The sequence below is a fragment of the Scomber scombrus genome, chromosome 23, assembly GCF_963691925.1.
Source record: "Scomber scombrus chromosome 23, fScoSco1.1, whole genome shotgun sequence".
Lineage (NCBI taxonomy): Eukaryota > Metazoa > Chordata > Actinopteri > Scombriformes > Scombridae > Scomber > Scomber scombrus.
In genome coordinates, this window is record NC_084992.1 from 15606945 (window position 1) to 15621875 (window position 14931).

General features: G+C 40.8%; 1 protein-coding gene across 3 annotated transcripts in view; it reads right to left on the reverse strand.

Moving 5' to 3' along the window:
- The window catches only part of LOC134005781 (ADAMTS-like protein 1), a 94002-nt gene that overhangs the window by 4732 nt on the left and 74339 nt on the right, over positions 1 to 14931 (reverse strand). For 2 of the 3 annotated variants that reach the window (XM_062444774.1, XM_062444773.1), the window contains exons 9-21: positions 12364 to 12475; positions 12151 to 12289; positions 11880 to 11930; positions 11565 to 11769; positions 10380 to 10527; positions 10189 to 10273; positions 6753 to 7066; positions 5119 to 5248; positions 2151 to 2361; positions 1871 to 2050; positions 1605 to 1758; positions 385 to 1396; positions 131 to 258 (exon numbers count right to left, since the gene is read on the reverse strand). In XM_062444774.1, coding sequence (XP_062300758.1) covers positions 131 to 258; positions 385 to 1396; positions 1605 to 1758; positions 1871 to 2050; positions 2151 to 2361; positions 5119 to 5248; positions 6753 to 7066; positions 10189 to 10273; positions 10380 to 10527; positions 11565 to 11769; positions 11880 to 11930; positions 12151 to 12289; positions 12364 to 12475 — 2869 coding nt within the window. Of the gene's footprint in view, positions 1 to 130; positions 259 to 384; positions 1397 to 1604; positions 1759 to 1870; positions 2051 to 2150; positions 2362 to 5118; positions 5249 to 6752; positions 7067 to 10184; positions 10274 to 10379; positions 10528 to 11564; positions 11770 to 11879; positions 11931 to 12150; positions 12290 to 12363; positions 12476 to 14931 lie in introns of those variants that run through there. The other variant, XM_062444775.1, reaches the window with a different exon arrangement.

The window sequence follows — 14931 nt, forward strand, 5'->3', positions numbered from 1 at the left end:
ATCTCTGAGCATTATTGTTCACACAAATGTATTTCATGGAACCACTCGAAAAAATTGAACTAACCATTACCTGGCAAGAATAGTTTATTCAAACATATTTGCAACAGGGTTATGTGTCTGTGTACCTAACCTGTAATATGCAGCAAAGACGAGAGGGATGTTGATCCAAGACGGTTCCTGGCAGTGCAGGTGTACAGACCCTCGTCCACCTTGTTTGGAGACTGGATCGTCAGTGAGCCGGTGGGCAATAGGCCTATTCTGCCAACACAAAGACAAAAATATAACCCCTAAATTTATGACGATTCATTCATAATCAGCTGCTTTTGTAAAATAAAATCTGCAGTTTTGACAATGCCCTTTGTAACATTAAGGGGTAGTTCTTACCTGCTGTTGTAGTGTAACTCTTTTCCGTTCTTTGTCCATGTTACAGATGGTTCGGGGTTCCCCAGAGACTCGCATCTAATTTCCAAACTGGCAACTGTTTTTTGGAGCAAAATCGGCACTCCCACATGAACTATGATTTCAGATGATGTCACTGCTCCAACCTTTCTGGGTCGTTGGATTATCACCGGGCTTCTTGGCCTGGTTGTGTGTGCTTTGATGTTGGGTTTATAAAGAGGGGGCCCTTGTGTAGAAGATTCCGCACTTTCCGGAGGGTGAAGAGTAGACTCATTGGTTTCATCTTGTGTCATAGTGAGCTCACTGAGCAACTGAGTGATGAGTTGCTCCCCTCGTGGTCCTCCGAGTCCTTCAGAGAGATTATGCATGATCTCATCTAGCCTGTGGGTATCAGCAATTAGGACGACTGGGACAGGATGCTCTGAGCTAGTTCTCTCATCTTCTGGGGTCGACTTGTTCTTTTCACTGGAATGTGGCTTATCAACAACATCTTCTTGGACAGAGCCTTTGAGTTCAAGCAAACGCTCAACAATGCTGTCATACTGGTTGGCAGAGATGGGTCGCTCTTGAAATCCCTCTCCTGTTGAGGCCACATCTGGCTGCTGAATCTTCTGTTGTCCACCTGTGAGTAGCCATGACTCTGCTACTTCTGGCACAGGCAGCTTCTGCTTGCTGCCAATGATCTGTAGGACAAAATGTTCCCGTGCCTGGCCTGCCACACATGTGTATATCCCAGCATCAGATGGGCGGACCTGCTGAATCTTCACATATCCTATTGATGTTGTAGATAGGTGCGGGAGGCTGACCAGGGGCTTCCCTTCCTTCAACCATCGGATGTGGCCCTTACGGAAGTGGCGGGTTGGGCAGCGAAGGACCACAGTTGTCCAGGGGAGCAGGTAGGCATATCCTCCAACTACCAACTGCACTTTTTTGCCCTTTCTCCATTGAATATAAACCTTCCTCTGCGCCAGTATGGTGGGATCAGGCTTGATTGAGTCTGTGATAAAAATTAACAGGACAGGTGAATAGCTTGATTATTGTCTGGATTATCCCATAAGCATGCAACTGAAGGTCAGAAAATAAGACCTGATTTCATGCCAATTTTTACTGACACACCTTAGCTATGGAATCCTGCTTAGTATAAACTGTTTCTGTCTCTTAGCAGTGCAAATGAACAAAATAGAGTCGAACAAAGGGCCTCTTACTCTCACAGAGCCTGAGGGAGCATGGGCGGGTGCTGGTGGGCAGGGCCATAAAGAAACAGTTCTCAGGATCAACGGTCCTGTGTCGCCCATCGTCTTCTTGTTTCTTGCAGACTGACTGTAGTCTCTGTACGCCATGTCCACAGGTCACTGAACACTAGTCAAAGAAATTACATTGCATAATATGTAAATGAGCGGACCCACAAGAAAAAGTTCTATATTTCATAATTGAATGTGAACTGCTGTAAATAGGTAGAGTAAAAGCCTACCTGGGACCAGTCAGTTGTGACCCATTGAGGTGGGCACTCCTGCTTGGCGCAGGGCTGCTGGTTTGCAGGGCTCTTGGAAGGGCAAAAGGTGTCAGGCAGCTCCAGGATGCTGCCATCTGCCAACCGCTGTTTGCACAAGACCTGCCTCATTTGAACTCCACCACCACAGCTATGGGAGCACTGTACCGACAAAAATACAGAGGTGCCATTTCCTTTTAGTAAGGGGTCACATGGGTCCAATCAAAGGATCAAGCATTTATGTTGGTCAACATCCTGTTACCTGTCCCCAGTCACGTGTGTCCCACATAGGAGGGCAATCAAAGCGGTTGCAGGCTTGGACAGGGCTAGGCTTGGGGATCTGACAATCTTCATCTCTCAAAACTTCAGTCTGGTTGCTGTCCCGAGAGGGCCGATGAGTGCAAGCCACAGTGCGGGTTATCAGACCAACCCCGCAGGAAGCAGAGCATGAACTCCACTCCCCTGTTTCCCATCTGTGAAATATAATGTACATAATATTATATCATGGTAAATTATCGATATGCTCATTAAATCATATGTCCTTTAATTGCCAGGAAAGATATGTAATACAAGTACTACTACTTCACCTGTATTTATTGTTAAATACAGACACGTGTTGGTTGGTCTTGAATTTTATAGAAGGGCATGTAGTTTTTTGTGCTGGACCATTTATATTTCAACTCTTAACCTAGATTATCCCCTGATTAATAACCATTCTTTATTCTGTGTGTGTGTGTACTGTATATATATATAAAAATATATGCAGCCTGTTATCCAATCTATACAGAAGTGCAGTCAGGAGGAGTTCAGTCAGTGTTCGCTGTTTTTTCTTGATCCCATGAGAGGACACTCTTGCAGTTCCATGAATGTGTAAGTTCATGAAAGAGAAATTCATGAAAGTGAATACAAGTGAAAACGAAAAGAGTGATTCATGGGGCCGGAACCTGGCAAAGTTACATTAAATCTCCCACTGAATTTAGTGATATTTGAGAAATCCCCCTGGCATTACTTTTTTTACTCGCATGACCTACATGAACCAATATTCATTCTGTTGTCAAACACAATTGTATACACGGTGATCAATCCAGCATCAAAGCTATTTTGACACCTTTACTCCTATCTTGAAACTGAAATTGCTTGTATTAAACTACTCCTTTACCTTTAAAAGGATTCTAAAAGGTTTGGCTTTTACTAAGTTGGCAACTAATCCACTTTTAGCTTAACAGTTTAGGTGATTTTTCAAAACTATTCATATTTACTCAAGGGTCAAGGGACTGAGGAGAATTGGGAATGAAGCTCGTTTCTGCACCGGTGCTATACTCAGAGCCTAATCCTATGGCTGTTTCTCTTCAAAGGGAACAGTATCCAAAGAGTGTAGCTTAATATGGGAGGGTGAGGAGGCCTCTGGGAGGGAGCATAGGGCCAAAGGAAACAAGTCCAATACAGCGTTTGTTGTGCCTGAAAACAAGACTCAAGGCCTGGAAAAACAGGCAAGGCCAGGCTGCAAGCCTCTGGGTTTTCTGGCAAGAGTGTGAGCGGTGGAGCACCGACACTGCGCATGGTGTTAACTTGAAACGTGTGGCCTACCGCAAAATCCACTCACCGTTTAGCCACGGCTCAGTTATATTAAACAACATGCCATTAATCTGTTTAGCAATTCAGATATTTAGTTTGAAAACTTATGTGTGCTGGGTTAAAAAACACAAAATAGTGTTGCGTTTCCAGATTCTAATTTCAAACATTGCTCATCTGCTGTATTCCAAATTGATACCAAAAGGATAAACTAAAACTAATTTTGACTAAAACTTTTAAAAACCAAAATGCTGCAATAGCAGCCTACTTACAATAGCATCATAGTTGCATTTCAGTTATGTCAAATTGAAATTACACGGGTAACCCATGGTCCCCAGAGGATTCACAATGATTTTCGTGAAACCATGGCCTTTTGTCTTGCCACCATGAGGGAAAACTTTTCCCTTGACTAGCATTGGTCTGTGACAGGGTATCTTTAAAACTCATGCCCAGATTTCCATGAAATGTCATAGTTCCAAGAAAATGAATGCTGATCTTTCCTCTTGAAAATACCAAAAACTAAATGGGAGACCACCATTAAATTTACTAAGCACATTCCTGCACAGAGGATGAATTCTTTTATATTTTTAACACTCAATGAGCCTTGCTTTACAGCCACTTTCTGGTCAAAGAGTCACCTTTTTAAACAAATTATAAAAAACTAATAGATATCTTTAGTGTCCAAGGAATACCCAGAATCAAAATGTTTTTGGTGACTTGTTTTTAGCACAGCCATCAGGAATAAACCTCCATCTAATTATATCAAAGACGTTTCAAAATCTTTAGATTTATTAATTCCATTTTAGACAATTAATGAGCTTTGTTTATATGTCATCTAAGGCCAAACCATGACATTTAAGACTACATCCATGCTCTCAATGGGATTTTCATGACTGATGGCCTTTTCAGCAATATTCCTTCAACAATTTACCAAAAAGGAGCACTATCTACAGCAGCAGTAGGCCTCCTATGTTTCTGCACTGACACACCCAATAAAGAACATAAATTATTGAGAAGTTCTTCCAAGGACAACTTCACATTTGAGTCTACTAGGTATAGCTACCACGGACATCTGATCCCTATTGTGTCTGATTCTGACCAGGTTCCACAAGCTGTCCCAGTGGCTTAATTTCCTGCTCTCAGTGATACAGCCATCCATCTCTGACATTCTGCTTCAGTATCACTTGGACCCAAGTGGTCTAAATGGTGATTTAATTGGCCCAAGTGGTTTAAGTTAAGAGGGATAATGTAGGGGATTAAAAGGATCTCTTTTTTACACAAACAGTGATTAGTAGATATTAATTGATTCAATGAGTGTGATGCGTGTTTTCTGATCTGTCTGAAAGTTAAGTAGTTGCAGGTTTAAGGCCCAGAGATGCATCAGAGCTCTAGGAAATTGGATGTCTATGTCCCAGCTCTGTATATTGCATATTTAGCTGGGTTACAGCCTTGGCAAACTAATAGAGAGCGCAGCCAGATTTGAGTCCTGTTTTTACTTAATATTTTCTTCTTGAATGCAGCCAAAGCCGTTTCCAAAAACACATTTCCTCCTCATTCTTTACTGCACCCATCAATCAAGTCATTTTTAGTGTTCATGCTCAAACCATTTTAAACACTTTCTAAATGATGATGATATGGGCTTGATTTGCGGGTTTTACCTGGGTGGGCAGGGCTGAGTTTTGCAGTCCTGGAGAAGTTGCGGGGGTCGACGGGAACTCACACACAGGCTCTCATCTGCTGCCTCCCTGGTCTGCTTGTTTAGACAGATCACCACTGCTTCCTGCACACCTGGGATTGCACAATATGGAGCAGTCATAAGGGATGACAAAGGAACCACGAGCTACAATGCTAACATTAATATACACATGCTCCTTGTCCTGTCTCTACATTTCTCTTATCTTCTTAGGACAAATGGCAAAATGCAAACACATTGTTTTTTTTAAACATCTCTTTTTCATATATCACCAGAGCATGGAGTATTGCAAGCAGACACCACAATGTATGAAGTAACCCAGATATTATGCAAATAAAAGCAAGCAGTCACTGTATCCAATGGGGCACAATGAACATCAAAACAGTATGAGGGCCTGCTCTTGCCTGAACTGTGGATAAACTTTAAGGGTGTGATGTCAGGTCATGTTAAAAGCAACGTAACATAAATCTCTGAGTCTGCTTCTAATGTTGGGGACAATAACAGTGAAGCAGGCACTTCAAACACCACGGTGGTGTGATGGTCCACAGGAGCGCAGCCCTCAGGGTGTGTATGTGACATCTGATACTGGTCTGTAATCATCCCCGAATGGGAGTTTGTTGGGTTTGGGTAAAGCACGCACACACACACACACACTCACAGACATCGACAAAAGCCTACGCCCATGTGCAGAAATTAAATTAAACATGCACACTCGTACAGACATTAACACACAGACGCACAATGCAGGCATACAAGCTTGGATAAGGAGGTGGGGAGATTAAAGTGGGCCTTAACTCATGCTGGCAGAATGTTTAAGAAAGCTGTCTCTGTCTGGCGCAGCATTCACTGCCGCTGTGAGAGTTGGTGACGTATGACCTTTAAGGTTAAACTTTGTATTCCATCCATTATCATCTAATATCATATAACTTACTCCTACTTCAAAGTCAGCGTTGGCATGGCTTTAGTCATACACTGACATAAGGTCACTGCTTACTGCTGTGACTTTTCACATTTGTTTTAATATTGCAACTATGACACGGATGAAGTGAGGTTTGCCTCCTGGATTTACAATGCATTTAATACAAGCAATATTCTTGTAGTATTTATACCATAAAAATTGTTCTGCTGTTGGTTTAATGCAAGATCACAGCATGACTCTAGGGATGGTAATGTCAGTCGGTTCACCACTTCGGTGAAGACTGAAATACCTCAACAACTTTTGGATGGATTGCCATGACATTCATGGCCCCCAGAGGATGATACTGCTGACATTTTTGTTTTTTGTGTGAATCATTTCCACCACTATGGAACTTTGGATGAATTGCCATTATATTCGGTTTTGATATTCACGTCTCCCACAGGATTAATTGGAATTAGCTGTACTTTTTAAGTCCAAATTTTAGCATGGTAACAAGCTCAACTTGCAAACTAATGTTAGAACTTAGCTAAAAGCATTGGTCCTGTGTCTAAGTACAGCCTCACAGAGCCGCTAGCATAGCTATACATTCCTAGTCTTGTAAACGTTTCAACTTCCCATTTCTGTTCTTTCTACTTCTATTTTTACTACCTCATTTTAGAGAGGTCAGTAATGAATCATACCTCCACCGCAACTCTCTGAGCACTCCGTAAAGCCCTCATACTCCCAGTCATGCAGTTCCTCTTTTTGAGGTGCCTTGCCCTCCTCCCCCTCCTCCTCCTCCTCCTCTCCGTCTTCTCTTCTTTGGCCAGACACTTCAGAGCAGGGAGTACGGTAGCAGGGCTGGCTTGCAGCAGGTTTGACCCCCTCGCACTCGTCATCAGGCAGGTCAGCCACAGTCTGAGAGAAGGACAGCAACACCTGGCACTTGACGGTCCTGTGCTGGGTCCCAGCACCGCATGTCCTGCTGCAGGGCTGCCAGGGACCATGGATGAAGCTGAAGATCATAGACAAAATGTTTGATAAAGCACAGTGGGGATGATTAATCACAGACGTATGAATTAAAACAGTGTTCTGCACTTCATATACAGTGCCTATGCAAACAGGAAATGACTTGGAAATGGAGCTACATCATGATTTGATAAGGACTCTCTCCAAACCAGCCAGTGCTGACTGGAAAGTGGTTTGATAGCAAATCATAGATTTTTAGCATTTTCCTGTTTTATACAGATTTTAGTCATTACAGCTAAGTTCATAAAGTCACTAAGTATTTTTGAAATCCAGTTCTGCTGTAGTTAATTGAACAGCTGTCAAGCATTAGGATCAGCCATTCTTGGATAAACGGCTTTCATGCGCATCCTTCCTCATCTTAAAGAATGGATCAGAGGAGGAAATACTTGAAGATCATTGGTGTTCATGAATGCCTGAAGGCCTGTCAAGGTTGGGTGAGACTTTGGCTCCAGAGATAGGACTGTCACCTTTTTTACTAGCTTTAGGGAAAGTGTAAATGAAATACCAAAACTGGGAAGCATGAGATAAAAAGATGATTGAATCCCATTTGAGCTTCAGATTTAATTGTCACCCTCAATCAATGTGAATCTAGCTTTCTGAGGAATGCACATAAAAACTGAAGGATCACGGAAGCGAAATCTACTTCATGATGTTTTCCACATTTTCCATGAAGATTAAACAATGTTTAAATCTGGTGACTGAGAAGTAGTTTGATGTTGTTTCTTGTTTTTATTATCAGTCCGTGTAATTTTCATAATGAAATACAGAATTAATAAGAAAAAACGGAATTCATACCACATTGTGCACCTGATACCCACATTTTTTATCGTTATATAACAATCCAGATTTTTGACTAAAAATAATCCCACTGAATACACAAAATGAATTTCAGTATGGGTGAAAGGGTTGAGGACAGTTCATCAGACCCTTTTACTGAAAGAAGTTTCAAAGCATCATGGTCACAATAACCGAAAACTTGTTTCAATTAACAAAATGGCACGTAAGTACTGTTGTAGGGTACTGTAGACTTTAAATAAAGGTTAACCCTTGAACCTCATTAACACTGGTTGTATAGGTCAAGTTTCAAACTACTAAAAAAAACAACAAGCACTAAAGTGAACTTAAACAGACCTCAGGGCAGTTTGAAACAGTGATCATGGATTAATAAATGGTAATACAATACAATTACTGATAAATGTGCTGATGTTGTTTTCTGTGATGCTGTTGCTCAGCTTAGAAAGTAAAGTACATTATAACTACATTAATACCTTATATAACTTATATTTGTAGCTCACTTTATAACTCCGATTAAGTTTTGGAGTTTCCTGAAGCATGTCTTTAGTCAAAATGTATACCACAGAGGTAGATTCTGACTTAGCAGGCGGCACCAATATGCAGCTGTCTGCCTTAGTTGAGTTGTCTAACCACAACACAAAAGCACCCCGGTGTTTTATAACATGCCTCAATAAAGAGCTCATAATTACAGCAAAGTTGGCTTTTTATGAGTGTTCAAGGACTCATTGTGTTTAGGACAAACAAATGAATCACCGACAGTTGAATCACCTTGGAACACGAACAACGAAGTCAACAAGCAAACCCACAGAAATGTTTATCTTCATGCATAGTTTAAGTACATCTGTCAGTTCAAAAACAACCTTGATTTCATTCATGCACGGAAACAACACATTTTTGTAATATCTGCCAAAGACCCTTCTTAATCATATCAATTAAATTTCCATCAGTGGAAATGTTTTATTTAGTCATGGTGGTGGTAAGGTGAAAAAAAAAAAAAACTTGGCCAAGTTGTGGAACATATATGGGTTTAATTTTTTCAAGCAGTTGCACAGCGGTGGTTGGGGGAAGGCATAAAGCCTGGCAATGGAGGTGCAGTAAGTCTAACACAAGAATTTCCTTCTCCGTCCTCACATCCGTAACCTGGCCCCATATGGTAGGCAGATATTGTTGTTGGCTTGTGAATGAAGGTATATTATACACAGATATTTATGTGCTTTTGGAGGAAAGACATGCTTTTTTTGCAATAGAGCATAATCATATGTTTTGGCATTTCTCTGCCTTTCTCTCCCCCTCTTTCCCTCCAAAGATAAGTCAAAGTAACAGATGTTTTGAACTGGCTAACATGGTCGCTAATACAAGTCATGCAAGACACTGGGCAGAGTCCAAACATTGTCCATCTTCAGAGGACAGCCTTTATTAGTCAATTGATATGTGGGACAAGAACATCTGGAACATCTGCGGGCTTGCTGAGGTAATGCTGGTAGCCAGTGACAGTTCGATGGTTTCCAAAAATATGTTTTCCCTTTCACCTTCTGCTTCCCCTTTTACCTTAAATAACCTCCATATTATTGCTTAGACTTGACAATGTACACATTCACTGATGTGTAACAGCATCAAACATCTAACTTTAACAAGGATGAACGATGCAGGCAGAGATTCTTCTGTACTTGTTTACTTGACAAATATGTTTTGCCACCATGACTGACAAACGTTTGGCATTAAGAGACATGCGCTCAATGTGGTTCATACTGTATTTTGACAAGTGTCAGAAATAGATGTGGGCTACAGGTGCACATTTTGACTTTAAGTTGATGAAAATGGCTATTGATATGAATACAGCCACAATACTGGAGATTCCATGGCAGCACCTGGCCCTGTCAACTTCAATTTCACCTCCAGGTAAATTGATTGCTGTAAATTTCCCCCTTCTTTTTTCCGGGTTGTGAACCCTGAGAGCCTTTAATATCTTGAACTAATTTACTGTAAAGACCAAACACCTGTGATGGCTTCAACATTTACCTCTGACCATAAATTACAGTTCCAAACAGGCTATGTGATCTCAGTGACGGCTGGATTAGGATTCAGAAAACTGCAGAGATTTGTGGAGACAATGTCTGTATGCCAAAATGTTTTAGGCTTCAAGGCTTAAAGTATATGATTAAAGTGCAGTGTGGGAATACAGCTGAATAGTACAAGGAAATAATTAAAGCTCAAGTTCCAGTTCCTTCTCATTGGCTTTCAATAGAATAGAAAGCAACACAAATATTTTTCTGCACATATCTACATGCCTGATTATATGTGGTCTGTACTCACGTTGGCTCCTCAGTCACAGCGATCTCCTCTTCCAACTCTATGGCCTGCTTATGCCACAGAGGTTTCGCCTCTACAGGTAATGTATCTGGAGCAAATGACACAGGAGAAAAAAGAAAAATACTTTGTTTTATTCAAGAATTGAGTACAACTTTGTTGGTTAAGTCAGGACAAAAACAAACATATTAACCCACCTATGGACTTGTAGCAGGGCACAGTCACGAGGCACTCCTCCTTGATGTGGGGTTTGGTGGTGGGGTTGCAACCTCCAGCATGGAGACCCCTGTGATCGATGCATAACACCACCCTGTAGCGCAGACCCTGACCGCAAGTCACTGTGCACTGGTGGTGACAAGAACAGTCTATTCATTTCTGATTGGCTGATTATTTTCAAGCGCAGATAATGTCGGTTAATCTGATGAGACCTGTTCTCATGGTCACATCCCTTTGCTTGTGTTTGACAGAAAGTCTTAGCCTTTGACTCAAGGGAAGTAAAGAAATAGAGCTTCCAAAATCCCTGCAGCTCTCAGCTCAGGGGTGAACTTTGTGTATCCTCTGCCAAAACAAGCATTTATAGGCAAGTTCACAAGGAAGAATGTGCTAGGTAAACAGTGTCCCAGGTTTTTAGGAGGCCACAAATCTGGCTCTCTGGGCCCCTGCATGTGCTTGTATGGCTGGTGAGGTTAAAAAATCCCCCTGAGAAAGTTGTGTGGGACATTTATGATTGATTAATGGGATGGCAACTCTGCCAAATAAGTAAGCTAACCAAAAGGGTTACATTGATTCAGATGCACCATCCTAATAGCCTGGATTTATATGCCACAGAGTTAAAGGACTCCATATGTGCTGTTGATTTGAGGGTTTTAATTAAAGTTTTGTATATTTTGGATGGTGTGTTCAAGAGCATAGGTGGTGAAGGACACTCACACTGCTACTCCTAATCACATAAGAAGGTTGTGTTTTAACTTAAGTAGTTGCAAGCGTTCCTGTCATGCTGGAAACACAGCTTGACATGTGAAGAGATGACAGAATCACAGGTCAGACCATTTGGTTATATTTTTGGTTCACCCTGAGAGGATTAATCATGTTTTTTAATTTCTTCCAACTCCACAGATTAATTAAGACCCACTGTGGCGATTCACAGACTATGAAGACAAATGAGCAATTTGCTCATATTTGACTTCCCAGGTGGCAACAGTTACTGAACACAAAGAAACATCTATTTATATTTGGTTACTAAGAACTTTCTCTATGCTTTGAATTTTTTGATGCTTTACAGAAGAGAACAGGTTTAGCAATTTGTGTTCAGTGTGTCTTTATAGTATCTTTTTAATTTATAGAAACAGATGATGAAAAACAGAATAATGAAAGACACCTACAGGTGACCACTCCTGTGCCAGCCAGGTGGGGCAATCGAAGGTGTTGCAGGGCTGCAGAATAGCTGTCTTGGGGGAGTAGAGACACTTCCACTCCTCAGTAGGGGTGATTATTCCCTGCATGTCTTCCTCCACACAGGATACTGAGCGACTCTGGATACCACCGCCGCAGGAGGTAGAGCAGGCCGTCCAGGGACTGCTCTCCCATCTGACAATGGAAAGGCCAAAAAGTTATGAATGAGTGATGTGTGGAGATTGATAAATGTCAGAATTTGCTTTTTGTCAATATTTGATCTGGTAGAAGTTGTGAGGACATACCGAGGCAGGGGGTGGTAGAGGTCATAAGGCATAATTTGCTTGTAGCCGTCACTAAAAGGCAGAATCATTGAAGAAAATTAAGATTTCTGATTATGCAAAGAGCAGCTGACAGATCATTAACATCTACAGTAAAATTACACTGTCTGGGGAAAACAACAAGTTAGCAGTAAAGATCTGTTGGCCTCTCTTATTCTCTTTAACTTGTAACTGATCACTGATAAAAAATAAGTCTTCAGCCCACTTTAATCCCACCAGAAGTCTGCTTTCTAACCTGGCCATACAGGGGTCCATGTTGCACTCCTGGAGTTTAGGTTTAGGCTTGATGTTTTCTGGGTAATAATGGCAATACTGGTCCACAACCACACGACCACTTCGTAGGTCAAAGCACTCTGCTGAGGTTAACTGGTACCCTGCAGATAAAGAAATGTCAAATATATCCCAAAAGAAATGACATGGGTAACGTCGTCTATTAAGTCATATTTACCTCCACCACATGTGACAGAGCAAGGGAAGAAGTCAGTCTCTCTCCAGCGGTGGATGATGGGCTGGTAGTAGATGTACTGGACCACACTGTCTGCTCCACTGGCAAACTGCACCTACAGACACAGTGTTCAGGACCATCAAATTATTTTCATCTATTTTGTATTAATTTGTAAAAATAACACCATAAACAATCTTCCATTTTGTTATAAAAATCCTAAAGGACGATGAATGCTCTCAGCTCATTGTCTGCATACACACTGTACCACCAATCATTGATGGCCATAGGATATGGATAGGAGGTCAGGGGAACTCTAATAGGCGCCTTTGACTATTCTTTGCTAACATAAGCCATAAAAACCTAACAGGACTTGAAACTGTGCTTGTTTGACAAAGCAATCCGGTTCAACTTAGCAAACAGCTGCATCATTTAAACCCGAACCTGAACCACAGCTGAGCTTGTTGGACGCTTAATGTTTTTCTACACTCTAGTGACCAACGCAGCCAAGACTTCAAGGAAAGAAATGGAATATCAGTAAATGAGCCCTCCAACATTCAAAGATACTGTTTCCTCAAAAAATATCGACAGTTAGCCAATTTATACCTGTAAAGTAATCATTTAAGTCACTTAATCACATAAACGTTTAGAACAATTTAAAGATTCAAACATTCTCTAATATTTCAATGGGACTACCATTATTTCATTCACATAGATTAGTGGTTAGACATAACCCAGTCACAGTAAGAAAGCTGACCTTGTCTGCAGATGTAAATATTCACAATTTACTTCAAGTAATTCATGATTTGCAAAACTATTTGCTTTGGTTTTGCACACTGGCCCAGAAAACCATCACCACTCCTGCCAGTGGAGATATTAAATGACTACTTTTTTTTAAGTGGGACCCCATTAGAGACACTGCCCATGTAGAATAGACTGGGTGTTGGTCATGTATTGCTAGGGAATGGAATAATGACCAGAGCTTAAGTTACTGGCCTACAATAAATACCATGTCTGAGTTAATACAGATATATAGACTGCAAAATATCAAGATGAGTTTTCAACTTTGTGTCTTCACATTGTTTTCTGAGAAACTACAGTTTCAGGCATTTAGTTGGAAACATCAAAACACTAAAAAGTTCAATCAAATCTTGGAGGAACAAGGCTGACAAAGATTAAATTCTAGTTTGTTCACACGACACCTCAATCTATTTTGATATATTATTTTTTTGTTTCTTTTTCATATAAGGAAAAGACAAACATTGCATATTTGCCATTTAACAGTTTTGCGTATTTATTGGGACAGACAGAGAGGAAGTCAGCTGCAACATTAATGAGAAAAGACAGACAGTGGAGGAATTTGACCCTCAGTAACCTAAAATGACAATTGTTCATTCAGAGGCTGAGCACAGCTGCTAGCAGGAAAAGTGCTTTACTTGTTTATAGTAAAATAAAGAAGTTGGGAATTAAGCCATGTGTGTAAAACGTGTAGCGTGTATGTGTGTGTGTGCATTTTATAAGAGCATTTGTAAAAGATATTTTGTTAAGTTTCATAAACATTTCAGCAATCAGTTAACCTTACATCTTAACCATATTAAAGAAATGCCCAAAGACTCCTCTGCCACTCATTCACATTCATGTGTTTACAGTGGAAAGACTGTCTGGCAACTTTTAAATATCCTTTTCCATTTGTCCAAACTTTTCCAGCACTGCGATAGGAATTGGCTGTCTGCCTCGTAACAGATTAGAAAATTATGCATTTATAGCTTCTCAGATTTCTGTCTCCTAAATTCCTATTTATTGTGTGATCCTGATGTGTGTTTATGAGGGGGGAAGTTTTCACTAGCATTACCCCGTCCATGACTTATATTATTTTTTACCTCCACTGACTGGCCATAGTCTAAAATTGTGTGTGTGTTTGTGGGAAAGAGGAATCAGAGATGTTGTAGTCATTGTTACATGGCATTGGAAAGTAAACATTTGATATTTGATGATTGTATGTTTTACAATTCCTGAAGCCTTCACTTTACAAAGTCCACCAAGCATCAAATACAGGTTTCGTCAAGGGGCATTTACACCGTGGAGCTGTACGGAGTGTGGCAGCTGAAGCCATGAAATCACTTGGCATCAAAAAGCCTAAACAAACCACTAGTTTTGGAGTTACAAGCTATTGTTATCATTACAGGACACACTACCTCCGAAGCATCTTGCCCCTTCTAAGAGAGCGAGTGAAACAAAAAAATGTTTGCATTTCATATTTAAGTGGCTCACACTTCTCCAATATCTAAACATACAAAATCAAATCTGCTTTGAACTCTCTATGACACGAGGAGTTCACACAGAGTTCATGGAAATAAGAATCTTATCTCAGGCCAGTTTGGCAGGGGTACACTGTTTTCAAAGCTTTGTATTGCTAAAATTACAGTTTTGAGTTTAACGGCGGAAAATGCAACCACAATGCGGTGATGTCATCGGTAGAGCGAAGCTGTTTGGTTCAGAAAAAAGCTTAACTCGCGCCGACTTTTAGGTTCAGCTACTTGATGAGAAAGTCGCTACAGTCATTTATTTGCTCAC